The sequence below is a fragment of the Schistocerca nitens genome, chromosome 1 (genome assembly GCF_023898315.1).
Source record: "Schistocerca nitens isolate TAMUIC-IGC-003100 chromosome 1, iqSchNite1.1, whole genome shotgun sequence".
Classification (NCBI taxonomy): Eukaryota; Metazoa; Arthropoda; class Insecta; order Orthoptera; family Acrididae; genus Schistocerca; species Schistocerca nitens.
In genome coordinates, this window is record NC_064614.1 from 133,146,463 (window position 1) to 133,163,652 (window position 17,190).

General features: G+C 39.3%; 1 protein-coding gene across 1 annotated transcript in view; it reads right to left on the reverse strand.

Moving 5' to 3' along the window:
* Positions 1–2,853: 2,853 nt before the first annotated feature.
* LOC126213416 (uncharacterized) overlaps positions 2,854–17,190 on the reverse strand; it is a 156,728-nt gene continuing 142,391 nt past the window's right edge. The window contains exons 14-15 of the mRNA XM_049941463.1: positions 15,050–15,252; positions 2,854–6,273 (exon numbers count right to left, since the gene is read on the reverse strand). Coding sequence (XP_049797420.1) covers positions 5,962–6,273; positions 15,050–15,252 — 515 coding nt within the window. The 3' untranslated portion in view covers positions 2,854–5,961. The remainder of the gene's footprint in view (positions 6,274–15,049; positions 15,253–17,190) is intronic.

Sequence of the window (17,190 nt, forward strand, 5' to 3'; positions counted from 1 at the left end):
ATCCAAGCGCCGGCCACGCCCGACAGCGCTTAACTTCGGTGATCTCACGGGAACCGGTGTAGCCACTGTGGCAAGGCCGTTGCCACAAAAAAGTATTTTAGATTCAAAATTATTATTTTGAAACTTCCTTTTTGTTACAGACTAATATCACACTCCAACAATGAAACAATTGGACTCTAGATCTGAGCATTTCAAAATGCCATTTGTTTTGAAAAGAAAAATAAAGTTCACCCAAAGAACAATTATTTCGAGAACCTGAAGAATAGTTTATCTCAAACCATGAAAATCTAGAGTACAAAGGGCAAATTAAACAAGTAAGAAGATTTAGATGTTCAATACACTAGATAAAGAGGCTGTAGTGCCATACTTCAGCGATGAGTTTGAAACATTTAGCTCGGGACAGGAGCATGAAGAGGAACTGTGGTCCAAGTTTAGAAGACTAATTGACCAAGTTATATACAGAATGAGTCAGGAGGAAAGGTACATGCTTTGAGGGGTGATAGTATTAGTGATTTTGAACAAAAAAACTTCTTATGGATGTATGCCCTATTCTGAATGGTTTCTGAGATAGAACACATTTGATATCACTTTTGTATGTTTTTCTCGAAAACGTGTGACAGTACAAAAGTAGACCATATTAAATTTCCTACAAAAAAGGTCCTATTCATTTTTTTTCTTTAGAACTAATGGTTTGTGCGAAGAGAGCACGAGAATGTTGAAAAACTCAAGTTTGAGGTAGTTTCCCGACTTGATAGACCACAAGTGTCCTGTATCAAACTGTTCATTTCAACTTGCTCTACACTACTGTGGTACATTGTAAATCTCAAATTAGCCTACAAAAACTACGTAAGCTTCAACGCATGCACATCAAGTGAGTTTTTCAACATTCTCATACTCTCTTCGCACAAACCATTAGTTCTAGAGAAAAAAATGAATAGGACCTTTCTTGCAGGAAATTTAAAATAGTTTAATTTTGTACTGTGACACATTTTTGCTGGAGGGTGCAGTTTTCAAGTTATTCAACAGAAACATACAAAAGTGATATTAAATGTGTTCATCTTGGAAACCATTCGGAATAGGGCAGACGTCCATATGAAGTTTTTTGTTCAAAACCACTAACACTATCACCCCTCAAAGCATGTACTTTTCCTCCTGATTCACCTGTATATACTATGTAGTGTAACAGGGTATTTTATCAAATACTCTGCAGATACTGTGCAGCCTGGTCTGTGTTTGTACAGAGGGTGGATGAGCAGTAACAATTAAAGCAGCAGCGAGTTGTCAGGGGATGAGCACCTCTGACTCGCTGCACAAGGATACAGATATGCTTCGGCACTCCGAGTTGGCAGTGTCATGGATGACTTGAAGTAAGAGGGCCGCTAACAATGTCAATGAGGATCTGAAACAAATGAACCACTTTTTGATGTAAAAAGATGGAACTGTGATGTATGGCCTACAGGTCACAAGTATAATACTGTGTTGAAGGTTTAGACTATTTTGAGTTGTAATTAAGGGGCTCTGTCACCATGAGACAGGAAGAATTTAAAATATAGAGAAGTGAAACTCAAGAGTTCGAAATTTATTTTGTAACTCTTAAGTAGTCATCATAATCTCATATTTCAGCATCATCTTGAAAGGACTGAAGTCCAGAAAAAGAGAGAGTTCATACACATTGGTGGGACAGAGTAGCTGGACCACCAGAACAATTCATAAAGGTGACTGTACATAACTAAAAATAATAAAAAGGTGAGTGGCAGATCTGACATGGTGAAACATACCAAGTGCAAGTTGCAGCTGAAATTTGCCACTATTTAAGAAACAGAGACTGCTGAAAACAGTTGTAGGAGGCAAACATAGAAATTCTGAATTCCACATTCAAACAATGGAAACTCCAAGTAGGAATATCAACAATGTAGGAAAAGACAGATCGCTATTTACCACAAAGAAGATACGTCAAGCTGCAGACAGGCACAATTAAAAGACACTTACATAAAGCTTTCGGCCACAGCCTTCATCAGTAAAAGAGAGACACACACACACCATTCACATACACAAACATGCACACCTCATGCATCCACGACCACCAACTCCAGCATTCCAGTTCGAGCTGCCAGAGTTGGCAGTCATTTGTGCGTGAGGTGAGCTTGCTTGTGTGTGTGTGTGTGTGTGTGTGTGTGTGTGTGTGTGTGTGTGTGTGTGTGTCTTTTACTGCTGAAGGCTGTGGCAGAAGCTTTATGTAAGTGTCTTTTAATTGTGCCTGTCTGCAGCTTGATGTATCTTCTTTATGGTAAGTGGCAACCTATCTTTTCCTGCATTGTTAAATTCCATATTCAAATGCTCCTTTACAGTGGAGGAACCACAGGTACTGCCACAGTGTAATTCTCGCTCCACTGTCATTATGAGTGATTACGTGTAACAGTGTTAGTAGCATCGTAAAACAGCTAAAATCACTGAGAATAAACAAGGCTCCCAGAGTTCAGAGGAACCCCATCAGGTTCTCTACATAATGCACCATATATCACTTAAACAAAAAACTGTGTCCAGTAGTTGGAAGAAAGATCAGGTCACACCCATTCACAAAAAGGATAGCAGAACTGATCCACAAAACTACTGAGCAAAATCTTTCTCATTTTTCTGTTGTAGAATCTTGACAAGTTCTGAGCTCAAAGATAATGAAGTATTTCAGATAGAAGGAGCTCCTCCATGCTAATGAGTAAGAATTTCAAAAACATCAGTCATGTGAAAGACAACTTGCACTCTTTAATGTTATTCATTGTCAGTTCATGATAAATTTTATTTCATGTTTAAAACAGGCAAGCATTGATTCTAACCATGTTGAAAAAGGCAGTTTGGCATAAAAATATGAAGTTCATTAACACAGTACTGTAAGCAACAGTTGAAAAAATTACATTAAAGGGCCATAGTTAAAAATGATATATTTAAAAAACTTATCTGCAATAAGATTATACAAAATAACTCTTATTTACATCATAATGGAAGTAAATATAATAATAATAGTGACAAATAACTGTACCAAAAACTTCTTGGTTTACTTGTCATGTCAAATCCAGTTAAAATCCCAAGCTTTTGATGATTGCCTCTATCAATACTGTCAGGAGCTAAATTTGACTTTTGTGAAACTTGCACAGCTCCCATTTCTATACCCAGATTGGCTGGATTAAGTCATTATGACAACACGGAAATGGTGCATACTGAGGTGGCACCCTCTAAATCCAAAGGTTTTGTTTGCGCCCACTGTCCAGCATTGCTTGTCGTGCCATCCCTTACATCAGGTGGTAAACTGTAATAGTTCTTCTTCTGTGTTCTCTTTCTTTATAAAGCTGATGCTTCCAAGCATTGCTACGTGCATAAATGGTATCTCTGTTGAAGTTGTTTTCACATAGCGTAATTTCAACTGCTGTCCTGGTCACAGAGTCCCAGGAGTTTGATGCATGAGCAACAATTCTCATTTGTTCAAACAAAATCTGTTGTTTGTTTAACATGCTGTGCTCAGCTGCCACTGATTTTACCAAATACCTGTAATTAAGAACATGCTGTGCTCAGCTGCCAATGATTTTACCAAATACCTGTAATTAAGGTGACACTGATTCTCGACACATGATCAGCAAAAGTCAATACAGGCTGGCCCACATAACTTTTGTCACACTCGCAAGAAATACTGTAAATTCCTGGCCCTCTAAGGCCAAGATTATCTCTGATAGGTTGCAACATTTCTTTTTTCCTGGGTGGCCAGAAGACTGGTCTGATTCTCTGCCTGTTTCAGATTCGACTTATCTTACTAGTTGTTGCACCACAGAATGGGAGCCACAACATCTGTTTTTCATCTTGGCTTGTTTAAAAGGTGTTGTGTCTTCATTTCCTTGACAGCATTGATCTAATATCATGGACAGAACACCTGTTCCTTCTGAACAGATGGTTCACGCTTCTCTAAAATAACCCTGGCTCTGTGTACTGAGGTGTTCGGCATCACTGTCTTTGAGCTCGATTGTGAAAGCTATGCCCATTGAGATCATTGGCCAAGCCATCCATCTCATTTCTGTTTGAGCAACACATCTAGGAAAGGAACTCCCCATCTTTCTACACCCCCGCTATAAAAATGTGAGGGTGTATACCATTCAGATATCAAACTGCTAAGTCACCTCACTGCCATGCGGCCAGATTAAAAATGTATCATCAACACATACCTGGAGAAGCAGGATGAACAGAAGCGAGCACTGTTCAGTGCTCGTTCTTCAAAATCCTCCATGAAAAACTCAGCTATGGTGTGTGACAGTAGTGAACTCATGGCCGTTTGATCAGTCATTCCATAATAATTTCCAATGGAAAAAACAGTTCTTAACTACATTATTGGCACCTATAGTCAGTCACTGTAGACATCATATTAAGAAATCAAAAATGTTTGTTGATATCATAAAGCAGATGAGGATGTGCCTGAGTAAAGTCATGGTCAGCTATGATGTGGTCTCCCTTTATACTGAGGTACCAGTGGAAGACACATTAAAATTGCTGGCCAGTCATTTCTCCTCCAAAATTCTGGAATTATTTCAGCACACTTTGTTAACCACTTACTTTTGTATGGTGGAAATTATTATGAAATGACTGACAGAACAGCCATGGGTTCGCCACAGTCACCAGCCATAGCTAACTTTCTTGTAGAGGATTTTGAAAAACGAGCATTGAACAGTGCCCATTTCTGCCCACTCTGCCTCTTTGGATATGTCAATTGGCAGCAAAGCACTAAAACAGTTTGTTGATCATTTGAATGGTCTACATCCTAACGTAAGATTTACAGTGGAGGAGGAGAAGGACGGGATTTAGTTTTCCTAGATGTGTTGGTCAAAAGGAAATCAGGTGGATAGCTTGGCCAAATCTTTTCCACTGCCCTTTTCCCTCGGCTACATCCTGATTGCACCTAGCTTCCCTACCCCGTCCACACTATGCCCCTGCATGCTCCCACAAGCAGCACTTCACCATCCCCAACCTTTTCCCACCATGCACAGTTGATCACAGTCCAGCCTTTTCATAATACTGTGAAGCTACATTTATTATGAAGTTATAAATATAAGAATAGAAAAACTGTGCACGCTAATCATTTTCTATCTCTTAACACTGAATATTTTATCTCATTATTGCCTATGTCCTCTGTCAGGTTTCGGTTAGTATCCCTGAGTTTCAAGTGCTCACTAAGTTGGAGCATAGCATCCTTGCTTTCCTTGCCAATTATTTTAATGCCTTCTGTCATTTTCCACTGCATACCCCATTTCCCAACCCCTTATATCCTGCGTAAGCTTTATGTAACTGCTGTCGATTTTTAAGTGGAGCTTATAGTGAGTATAACATCTTTGCATTTCTTGCCAGTTTTTGTAATTTGAATATGGTTTTGTAACCTAATTTGGTATGAAATCTTCCACTTAAGTAATGACCAAGAAGTCTTCTCCTACTGATTTAGCTTCCTTTATGCATAAGTGGAATGTACAAAGTACATTAAACTCACTTATATCAGACCAATAAGAGTGAGAGGTTGTGTGCTTATCAGGAACTGCTTAGATAAAGTGTTCAGTCTGCACTGCGTATTATAAAGCATTGACCTGGGAGAGATTATGGATCTCCAAGCTTTGCAGAGAGTTCATCAACATTTTGGGTTGCCAAAAAGTTCAGATGGGACCACTTCTTCTTTGCTGTCTATAAGTGCCTCCTACATATGTGGAATGTGTTATAGCAAAGTCTCCACATTTAAATATTTTCTCATGCTACTCTGTGAGTAGCTATTTACAGTGGACTGCTGATGTTAAAAATCCTACGAAAGCACCTTTTTGATATGAAAATTTTGTATATCACTGTCCACTAACAATAATCTCAAATTAATAAATTTATACATATTTTCTAAGCAGTATTTCTGGTAAAAATTCTGCACAATAGCTTGAGGTGCTAGCTGTTCAATTAAATGTTGTTCTCTGTAGCCTTCAAAGCTTTCTTCACAAGCACTTCCTTCAGAATTGAGTTATTTTCATCCCGTATTGTTCTTGACTGTGGAACTGCAATAGTACGTGAAGACAGATCATCAACTTCATCTTCTTCTGGGATTGAGTACCTTCTTGTGCATAATCCATCAACCAGAAGGGCAGCAACCGTTGCACTGGGTGGGTTTTTCCTGGCCAAAAGCTTTGATGTTACTGGAGCCCCAAGAGAATTCTTGCGGTAAAGAGGTCTTACTGCTGCTGGTGATGCCTGGAGCTGGTTCAGTGCTTCTGCCTGTTAAACACAAACAGAATCACAGTTTTAATGTTGGCAGCAAAACTGCATTAAAGTGAGAAAACTATACGAGTTATGGCCACCTGCTAAGTAGTGTGTTGGAACTCAATTTCAGCTGTTATCCTGTGGTATGGATTTGACAAGACCTTGCTAGGTTTCCTGGGGTATGTGGCACCAGATGTCTACAAATAGGTCAATCAATTCCCATAAATTATAAGCAGGTAGTTTGTGAGTGCAGAGATGGTGCATGCTAGTATCTGTGACGTATTCCACTAGGTTAAGATCAGGTGAATTTGTTGATCGAGATGTCACTGTGAGTTCGCTGTCATACCCCTCAAACATCTGTAGCATCATTTTAGTCTTGTGATATGGCCAGTTGTCCCACTGGAAGATGCCATTGCCGTAAGGGATAACATCAAGCATGAAGGGATGCAGATAATCTTCATGTAGCCCCATGGCTGATGTGGTGCCTTTGATTACTACCACAAGTCCCTTGGAAGCACAGGCGAATGCCCACCTGTAGCATAATACTATCTGCACTAGCTTGAACCCTTGGTGTAGTGTAAGCTTTGAGCAGCTGTTCGTCTTGATGATGATATATCTGGACACGACCACTGATCTGACATAACAAGAAACACGATTCATCTGACCAAGCGACACATTTCTATTGATCCACGGTCTAATCTTGATGATCCCAAGCCCACTGCAATTGTAACTGATGATGTCACTGAGTCAACATAAGAACACGAAGAGGTCCAGAATGAAATTTTCATTCTGCAGTGGTGAGCGCACTGATATGAAACTTCCTGGCGGATTAAAACAGTGTGCTGGATCGGGACTCTAACTTGGGGACTTTGCCTTTCTTGGGCAAGTGCTCTACGGACTGAGCTACCCAAGCTTGTCTCATGACCTGTCCTCATAGCTTTGCTTCCACATGCAACTCATTTTCTACCTCCAAAACTTCACAGAAGGTCTCTTGTGAAAGGACTAGCATTTATGGAAGGAAGGAAATTGCTGCACTCCACTGTAGAGTGGAAATTTAATTCTGTAACCATCCCGAAGGTTGTGGCAAAGTCATGTCTCCGCAATATCCTTTCTTCCAGGAGGATCAGTCTGGCAAGTTTTGCAGGAGAGCTTCTGTGATGTTTGGAAGGTGGAGATGAACTAGCAGAAGTAAAGCTGTGAGGACAGGCTGCGAGTTATGCTTGAGTAACTCAGTCATAGAGCACCTACCCACAAATAGCAAAAGTCCCCAATTCAAGTCTCGGTCTCACACAGTTTTAATCTGCCAGGAAGTTTCACATCAGCATACACTCCACTGCAGAATGAAAATTTCACTCTGGAAACATCCCCCAGGCTATGACTAAGCCATGTATTTGCAATATCCTTTCTTCCAAAAGTGCTAAGTGACTGGAGCACAGATAAAATGTGAGTAGACATAAGCTGTTTGACACCCATACTTCGTCACAGTACTTGGAGATCAGAGGCTTGCCCACTGTGCAAAGCTGGACAGGTGTAGATCTGTAGCATATATTAAATAGAATATGATGATGCTACAGGTACAATTGTTTCAGAGCACACCAGTCAGTGCATATTGTTGAAAAAGGGCTCCACAGCAGACAACCTTCTCACGTAACTTCCTGGTAGATTAAAATTGTGTGTCAGACCAAGATTCAAACTTGTGATCTTCGCCTTTTGTGGGTAAGTGCTCCACGATCTGAGCTACCCAAGCGTGATTCACAACCTGTCCTCACAGCTTTACTTCTGTCAGTATCTCATCTCCTCCTTTCCACACTTCACAGAAGCTCTACTGTGAGACTTGCACAACAGTAGCATGTGAACAGCCAACTAACTTCACTGTTTCTGAAATGCTTGTTCCCAGATATCAGGTCATAACAACCTGCCATTTGCCAAAGTCTCTTCCCATTTTGTGGTCCATATCAGTGTTAAAGTAATTTAATTGTATAGACAAAAAGCTACACACCAAGCAGCAGCAGAACACACACATGAAAGAAGGATATAATTAGGCAAGCTTTTGGAGCCAGTGGCTCCTTCTTCAAGCAGAAGGTTTGAAGGGGCAGGAATAGGGGTGATGGAAATGGACTGGAGAGGTCAACAAAAAGTGGTATATTTTGGTAAAGTCACCCAGAACCATGCATCAGGGAAGACTTACAGCACGGGATGAAAAGGAAAGATCATCATGGGGAGGAAGATAATTGTTAGAATGATTCCCCCTCTCATCCCTGTTCACTTATACACTTATCTTACTGTGTCACATGCCCACAGTGCCATCAGGTGGCATTCAGTCTTATAGCGGACATAGTCCTAATGTATAATTCATTAGTGTAAATAAAGGTTTACAGTTACAGCTTGTAAACAAACAAAAGAGAAAGTATGAAAAAGTGCAAGAAAATCTGTTCGCATATACATTGAAGTGACAAAAATCATGAGATTCCTCCTAATATCATGTCAGACCTCTTTTGGTCCAGCATAATGCAGCAACTGGATGAGGCATGGACTCAACAAGTCATCGTAATTCCCCTGCACAAATACTGAGCCATGCTGCCTCTATAGTTGTCCATATAGCTGTGAAAGTGTTACTCGTATAGGCCTCGTGTGCACAAACTGACCTCTCAATTATGTCCCATGTTTAATGAGATTTATGTAAGGTGATGTGGGTGGCCAAATAATTTGCTCAAACTGTTCAGAATGTTCTTCAGACCAGTCGCAAACAACTGTGGCCCGCTGATATGTTGGGGAACATGAATTCCATGAATGGCTGCAAATGGTCTCTAAGTAGTCAAACATAACCATTTTCAGTCACTGATCAGTTCTGTTGGACCAGAGGACTCATCCCATTCCATGCAAACACGGCCTACACCATTACAGAACCACTACCAGCTTGCCAGTGCCTTGTTGGCAACTTGGGTCTATGGATTCATGGGGTCTGTGCCACACTCAAACTCTACCGTAAGCTGTTACCAACTGAAATTGGGACTCGTCTGACCAGGACATGGTTTTCTAGGGTCCAGGAGAGGCTCTGCAGGCAATTTTCTCCTGTTAGCAAAGGCACTTGCATTGGTTGTCTGCTACCATTAATGCCAAATTTTGCTCCACTGTCTTAACCAATATGTTCGTCATATGCCCCACATTGATTTCTGTAGTTATTCCACACAGCATTGCTTGTCTGTTAGCAATGACAATTCTATGCAAATGCCACTGCTCTTGGTCATTAAGTGAAGGACTTCAGCCATTGTTTTCTCTGTGGTGACAGGTAAAGTCTGAAATTTGGTATTCTCAGCACACTCTTGACACTGTGGAGTATGAAATATTGAATTCCCTAACAGTTTCCAAAATGGAATGTAACATGCATGTAGCCCCAACTTTGATTCTGCATTCAAAGTCTGTTAATTCCTGTCATGTGGCGTAATCATGGTGGAACCCTTTTCATATGAATCACCTGAGTACAAATTACAGCTCCGCTAATGCACTGCCCTTTTATACCTGGTGTATGCAATACTACCATTACCTGTATATGTGCATATCGCTATCCCACTGCTTTTGTCACCCCAGTGTAATTTATATTTCAGGCAGAACATCCTTAAGGATACAGGGTACTTATAAATGATGGAAAAATTGAAATTTTTTAAAAGACTTTATTAAATTCTATAGTCTTTCCTGATTACATTGATGTATACATTATAGGGTTTCAAATGAAAAATGACCTATATGTACCAAATTTTAAAGTTATGGTCGTGTATGCAGTAATGCCCCCTTTATTTCTGTTACAGAAACCAGTATTATTCCGAAAAGAACTGTGAACATTATACTTATGATACATTGTATATATTGGTAACAGTGCAGGTTTCTAGTGACTGTAAATGATTATCTTTGCTAGTATTTACTTTTGTTTCACTGAAGCAGTTTGTTCATGTGTTACTGAAGGTTTGTTGCCCAAATGCTACATATATTTGTGGAAGTACATATCCTTTAGTGTGCAATAAATACAAACTATGCCACACATCAAGAAATTCAATAAAAAGGAAATTCTGTGGTAACCAGTTCACAAACAAAGCAATCCACACTGTTGAAAGTAAACTATGTATCAGTTCTTCAGGAAAGAAACTCCCACATAGCACCCCTCCTGGTGATTCAAATTTTTTTTGTTAAAAATGACGCTCTTTGTAGTGGATTTGTTGTTGCTGATGTGGGCATTTTATCTTCTTTGATGAAGTGGCAAAATGTAAACAATGTGATGGTGTAAGCTGTCTGAACAACAAAGTAGCAGGAAGGGTTTAGTGTCAAAATTAATTGTTCTGTGTAGTCCTGTAATAAATCTACCTTGTAAATGACTTTGAACATTATGCATAATTCATGTGATGTGAATTTGAAGTTAGCATATGCAATGCATGCAATAGGAAAAGGAAAAAAGGCTGCTCAAAAGTTTTGTGGTTTGATGGACCTTCCTCCTCTTCCCAGTAGGTTCAGCAAGTACATGAAAATACTTTTAGGTGCCTTGATGGTTGTGTCTAAAGCATCTATGAAATGTGCAGTAGAAGAAACTGTAAATATTAGTGGAACCACAGACATTGCTGTTGCACTTGATGGGACATGGCAATGTCGAGCACATCATTCCTTGTACGGTGTTGTAAGCGCTTCTTCTCTGGAGAATGGAAAAGTTGTTGATGTTGAGTGCTTATCCAAATACTGCCACACCTGCCATTGTAACTCTGAAGGACATATTGAACATCAGTGTTCTAAGAATTGTGACGGTTATAATGGACATATGGAGTGGATGGATCTCTACAAATATTTCAGAGGTCAGTGCCCATTTATAACGTTAGATATAAGAAGTACCTGGGCAATGGGGACTCTTAAAGATTTCAATAAAATTAATGAGTTCAATGTTTATGGTGATACCTTGGTAACAAAACTGGAGTGTTGTGGACATGTGCAAAAGAGGATGAGTGCTAGATTGAGGAAGCTACGAAGATAAATGAAAGGAAAGTTGCTATCTGATGGAAAATCTCTGTCTGGAAGAGGCAGATTGACAGAAACTGAAATAGACCTTCAATTATGGACTGGCCATTAGATGAACTGCACCTCTGAATGATGTTACAGTAATGAGAAAAGCTGTATGGGCCACCTACTTTCCACAGATGACCACCCTGTTCACAGACTTTACCCTAAAGGAGCAGATTCTTGGTGTGGCTACCAAAAAGCAAAAGAACGTGGTCAAATATACCATCATAAGCATTCTCTTCCTCAGCCTGCTATGAATGAAATAAAACCAATTTTTGGAGACCTGAGTGATGTCTTCATGGCGACACTCAGAATACAAATGAAAGTCTCAGCCATTGCATATGGAAAATATTACCCAAGAAAGTTTTTGTAGGACTAAATACATTAAAAGTTGGTGTACTAGATGCAGTGATATGTTTCAATAAATGTGGCTCTAATATGGAAGATCAATTGCTTGCGTGTGACAGACAATGGATGCATGAAGATGAAAGATTCGCTCTTAAAGTTACCAAAGAACCAAGAAGTGCTAAAAGGAATGGAAAGAGGAAGCTTGAAGATGAAGAAATGATGCAGGATGAAGACTATGCTTCAGGAGTGTTTTGAGGCACAGTTTAATTGGTCTCATATCTTCATTCGCAATTTCCTGCAAGTTGTATTTTTCAGAATTCAGGTACAAATATCTCCTAAAGTTTATAAAGTAGTGCTCTAATTTTTTTCTGTAACTTACAATAGTCCATACTTACATAGTAGACCTAAGCTTTATTACAGAATCAACTAAACTTTATTAGGAAAAAATCATAAAAATTAAAATGTAAGACGTGAGAAAATTATATATAAAAAACAAGGATGCTGTGACTTACCAAACGGGAAAGCGCTGTTAGATAGACACAATAAAAAACACACACACAAATTTCAAGCTTTCACAACCCAAGGTTGCTTCATCAGGAAAGAGGAAAGGAGAGGGAAAGACGAAAGGATGTGGGTTTTAAGACATGCCTGTGTCTGTATGTGTGCGGATGGATATGTGCATGTGTGCGAGTGTATACCTGTCCTTTCCGCTCCAGGGATTGGAATGACTCCTTAGCCTCTCCCTTAAAACCTGTTTGGTTAGTCACAGCATCTTTGTTTTTATATATATTTTTCCCACGTGGAATTTTTTCCTCTATTATATTCAATGTAAGATGTGATATTTTTTTATCCTTGTACTATACATGATAGGTGGAATTAAATAGATCTAGTACCTCATCCATCATGTCATGCATATCTGGTAAAAATTTGGCCTCCTTAAAATGTATAACATTGGATTAAATGGTACCTCAATTTTAAAAAGCATTTTGGAAAGAAAACTGCAATTTCTCTGTAATTTTTTAATAACCCTAAGCACATTCAAAAATATTCAAAATACTTCTAATGTTTAGAAAGTGTGCTGCATTACCTGATATCAACAAAAAATCTGTAAAACACATACATTATAAACAGTGCCTGAAAGAAATAGGTGTTGATTTTTACATCATATTGAGCTGGAAAAGTACCCTTTGTCCTTAAGACTTATTTATAAGGTGTTCCCCATCTGGATTTAGTATCTGTATCAGGAAAAACTTTTCTTTCAGTTGTGCTCCTGCTGTCCTTGTTTATTTTTGAGGGATCAGGTTTGTTGGTGCAGTAAGTCTGGCTTGGCCACAGAAAATTAAAATTTGCAAGTATCTTGATTGGCCATCACATTACTATCATTTGTAACATTTTATATCAAGTGAAAAGGTAAGAAAAGTGCTGTATGCAAGTATATATTTTATGTCGAAACGAGGTTTAGTTCTATTTAAATAGCTCATCATGGAAACCAGATGTCTGGTTTGTTTTATTCAAGTTAATCAATCAGTGATAGCCTCAAGTGCTGGTTCTCTAAATTTTCTCAATAGTGTTCCTCAAAAAGAAAGCTGCCTTCCCTCCAGGGATTCCCGTTTGAGTTGCCAAAGCATTTCCGTAATGCTTAGGTGCTCTTCGAACATACCAGTAACAAATCTAGCACCCACCTCTTATCTGCTTCACTGTCTTCCTTTAATCCGACCTGGTGCAGATCCCAAACACTCAAGCAGTACTCAAGAATTGGTCACACCAGCATCCTATGTGTGGTCTTCTTTACATATGAACCACACTTTCTGAAATTCTCCCAATAAAATGATGAAATTAAGCATGCACCTTCCCTACCACAATCTTCACATGCTTGTTCCATTTCACACAGTTTTGCAGTGTCACACCCAGACATTTAAATGACATGATCTAGTCAAGGGGGGCAGCACTAATGCTGTGTCCAAACATTATGGGTTTGCTTTTCCTACTCATCCTTGTTAACTTAAGGGGGACAGCACTAATGCTGTGTCCAAACATTATGGTTTTGCTTTTCCTACTCATCCTCGTTAACCTACATTTTTCTTCATTTAGAGCCAGCTGCCACTCATCCACAAAGTAGAAATTTTGTCTAAGTCACCTTGTACCCTCCTACAATCACTAAATGATGACACCTTCCCATACGCCACAGCATCATTAGTAAACAGTCACAGATTGCTGCTCACCTTGTTTGTCAGATCATTCACGTATACATAAAATAATAGCGGTCCTATCACACTTACCTGGGGCTCTCCTGACGATACCTTGTCTCTGAAGAGCACTCACTGTCGAGGACAACATACTGGGTGCAATTACTTAAGAAGCCTTGGAGCCACTGACATATCCATTAACAGTCTGCAGTGGGCCACTATGTCAAATGCTTTCTGGAAATCTAAAAGTTTGGATTCTGCCTCTTGCCCTTTGTCTGTAATTTGCAGTATATCCTGTGAGAAAAGGGCAAGCTGAGTTTCACATGAGTGACACTTTCTAAAACTGTGCTGATTCACGGACATAAGCTCCTCGGTGTCAACAAAATTTATTATATTCAAACTGAGAATATGTTCAAGGATTCTGCAGCAAACCGATATTAGTGTATTAGTCTGTCATTTTGTGGATCCATTCTTTTACCCTTCTTATGTACAGGAATCAACTGCACCTTTTACAGTCTCTTGGCACTTTTTGTTGGTTGGGAGATTCTTGATAAATGCAAGCTAAGTAAAGAGCCAATGCCATAGAGCCCTCTTTGTAAAAACAAACTGAGATTTTGAGATTCATGATAAATACAAGCTAAGTAAGGGGCCAATGCTATGAAATACTCTTCATAAAACTGAATTGGAATTCCATCCGGACCTGGTGACTTATTTGTTTTCTACTCCTTCAGTTGTTTCTCTACACCAGGGATGCTTATTACTACGTTGTCCGTATGAAAGTCTGTTTGATGGTCAAATGATGGTATGTTTGTACAATTGTGTGAATGATTTCTTAAATCCAAAACTTAAAATTTAGACTTTCATTTTGCTGTCTTCAACTGCCACACTAGAGTGGTCAATGAGTACCTGCATGGAACCCTTAGACCCGCTTAGCAGTTTTACATTGGACCAGAATTTTCTCAGGGTCTCAGCCATATCTTTTACTAAATAAGGACAGTGGTGGTTGTTGTATGCTTCCTGCATACATCTTATCACAGACGCACAAATCTGTACTAACCTTTGTCTTTCATCAGTTGCTCATTCATTGTTAAACCATGGTGGATCTTTTTCATCCTTAATCCATTGACCAAACACACAGTTCTCCAGACCATGAGCTACAATCTACAGAAACTGAACAGTACAGAAACTGAAAATTTCACTAAACAAAGTAAGAGTCTCACCTTTGTGTTGGCACAAGAGCCACGTCGACTGCGATAGCCAGGGAGCTGCGAGCCAAGATCAAGTGAAGTAAGGCTGCCCCTGTGGTTAAGCTCTATAACCAGGCTGAGTCGTTCCATGCTAATAGACACCTCCTTCTGAGGGTCACGGTCTGCTGTGTTGCCTTCTTTGTCTTGTAGTGTAGCTGCAGCAGCTTCATCAGCCTCTGATGAAAGAAAAGTATGGGCATAGCTTTAAATTTGTTTCAATGTCTTATATTAGTGTGTTTTATATTAGATTAGTGTTGTCCGCAGCTTGTGGTCTCGCGGTAGCATTCTCGCTTGCCGAGTACGGGGTTCAGGGTTCGATTCCCGGCGGGGTCAGGGATTTTCACCTGCCTCAAGATAACTGAGTGTTGTTGTGTCATTTTCATCATCATGATCATCATCATCATCATCATCATCATTCAACCCCATTATGGTTGGAGGAAGGCAAAGGCAAACAACCTCCACTAGGACCTTGCCTAGTACGGCAGTGTGGGTCTCCCGCATTGTCCCCTATGCTCTGTTATGGAGTATGGGATTTCATCATCATCATCATATTAGTGTTCTTAACTTGACTAAAGGAAGGGAGTTGTTAATGGGACACAAAGTGAAGCATTAAGGAACAGACAAATTTATTGCTAATGGAAGGAAATGTGAAGGGAGAGGAGTTAAAAATTGTAGAGCGAGACCAAATTTCGACTACTGTAAGCAGGCTCGAGCAGATGTAGGTTGCAACAGTTATGCTGAAATGAAGAGAACTGCACAGCATAGACTAGCGTGGAGAACTATGTCCTATCTTTGAAGACCACAAAAACAACCACATCTGTGTCATTTGTACAGCTATCACATGAATTACAAAAACTTTTACAATATTAAATGCATAATCATTGCATCAATGAAGTCATATCTTTACAACAGAATATAGAGGCTCACATTAACAAATAATATGACAGGAATAACTAAATTCAGAGTGAGGATAAGATACAGTGATGTGCACAATGTTTGGTACTTCATCCACTTCTGTTTATGACCTGCTTAAATGATTGGACATTGGAGGTTTCTTCAAAACTGTGATCTTTTCTATTGGCACAAGTATATGGATAAAGAGCCAAAGGACATCCATATCACACACAGTCTGAGAAATAATGTAACAGGATTACAAATGGCTCACAGCAAACAGCTTAACTCTTAATCTTACTAAGTCCTACAATATTATGCAGTTTCAAAGAAATAAAAATGATTTACAGGTACCAGAAGCAGAGATTAAAGGGCAACCACTGGATGAGACTGCATATGTGGTGTTGCTAAGTATCCAGACAGATAATAAACTGATGCTGTTGGTAAATTAACCAAACCAGCTGACTTTTGATGCTGTGCTCTTAGAAATCTCTCTCATTGCACTGCCCTAAAGAAATGATTGCTAGCATACTTAACTCGATACTGTCCTATACCACAAATGTGTGGCACTGTACAACAAAGATCTGAAAGTATTTATTCTACATAAATATGCAGTAAGAATATTATGTAAAGTAGATAACCAAACATCTTGCAAAAGTCAAACAGCTTGCAAAATCCACTACAGAGATCTTGGAATTCTTATACTCACATTTCAGTACATCTACTTTCTTGTGGTATTTGTGGTTAACAAATGAATTAGGATGAAATGTGAAACTGACAAACACAACACTAGAAATAAGACTAATTGCCATATAGACTACCACATCCCTTTCTAGAATTCAAAATGTAGTTTTATATTCTGAGTGCAAAAGTCTATCACATGTCTCTGATAGACATCGGACAGGAGATTGGAAACTTCCAGATACTCAAATGCAAAGTAAAACAGAACTTTAGTTCACTAACAATCATACTAAACAGATTTTTAATTTGTCGTACCTAGCCACTAGCAAGGTTGAACCACCTGAAGATGTCAGACGGTTGCTCTGAGGAAATATTGTGGAATTTGCACAACATAATCCGGCAGCAAACCCATGAAGACTATTTACAACAAATCCGCCAGGAAAGCTTGAAGAGTCTTACTTTGCATACATTGCCTACAGTGGATGCCTCTTCCTGTTAATGAATAATTTGACTTGTTCCACATTCCTGTAGGCTGTCCTTCA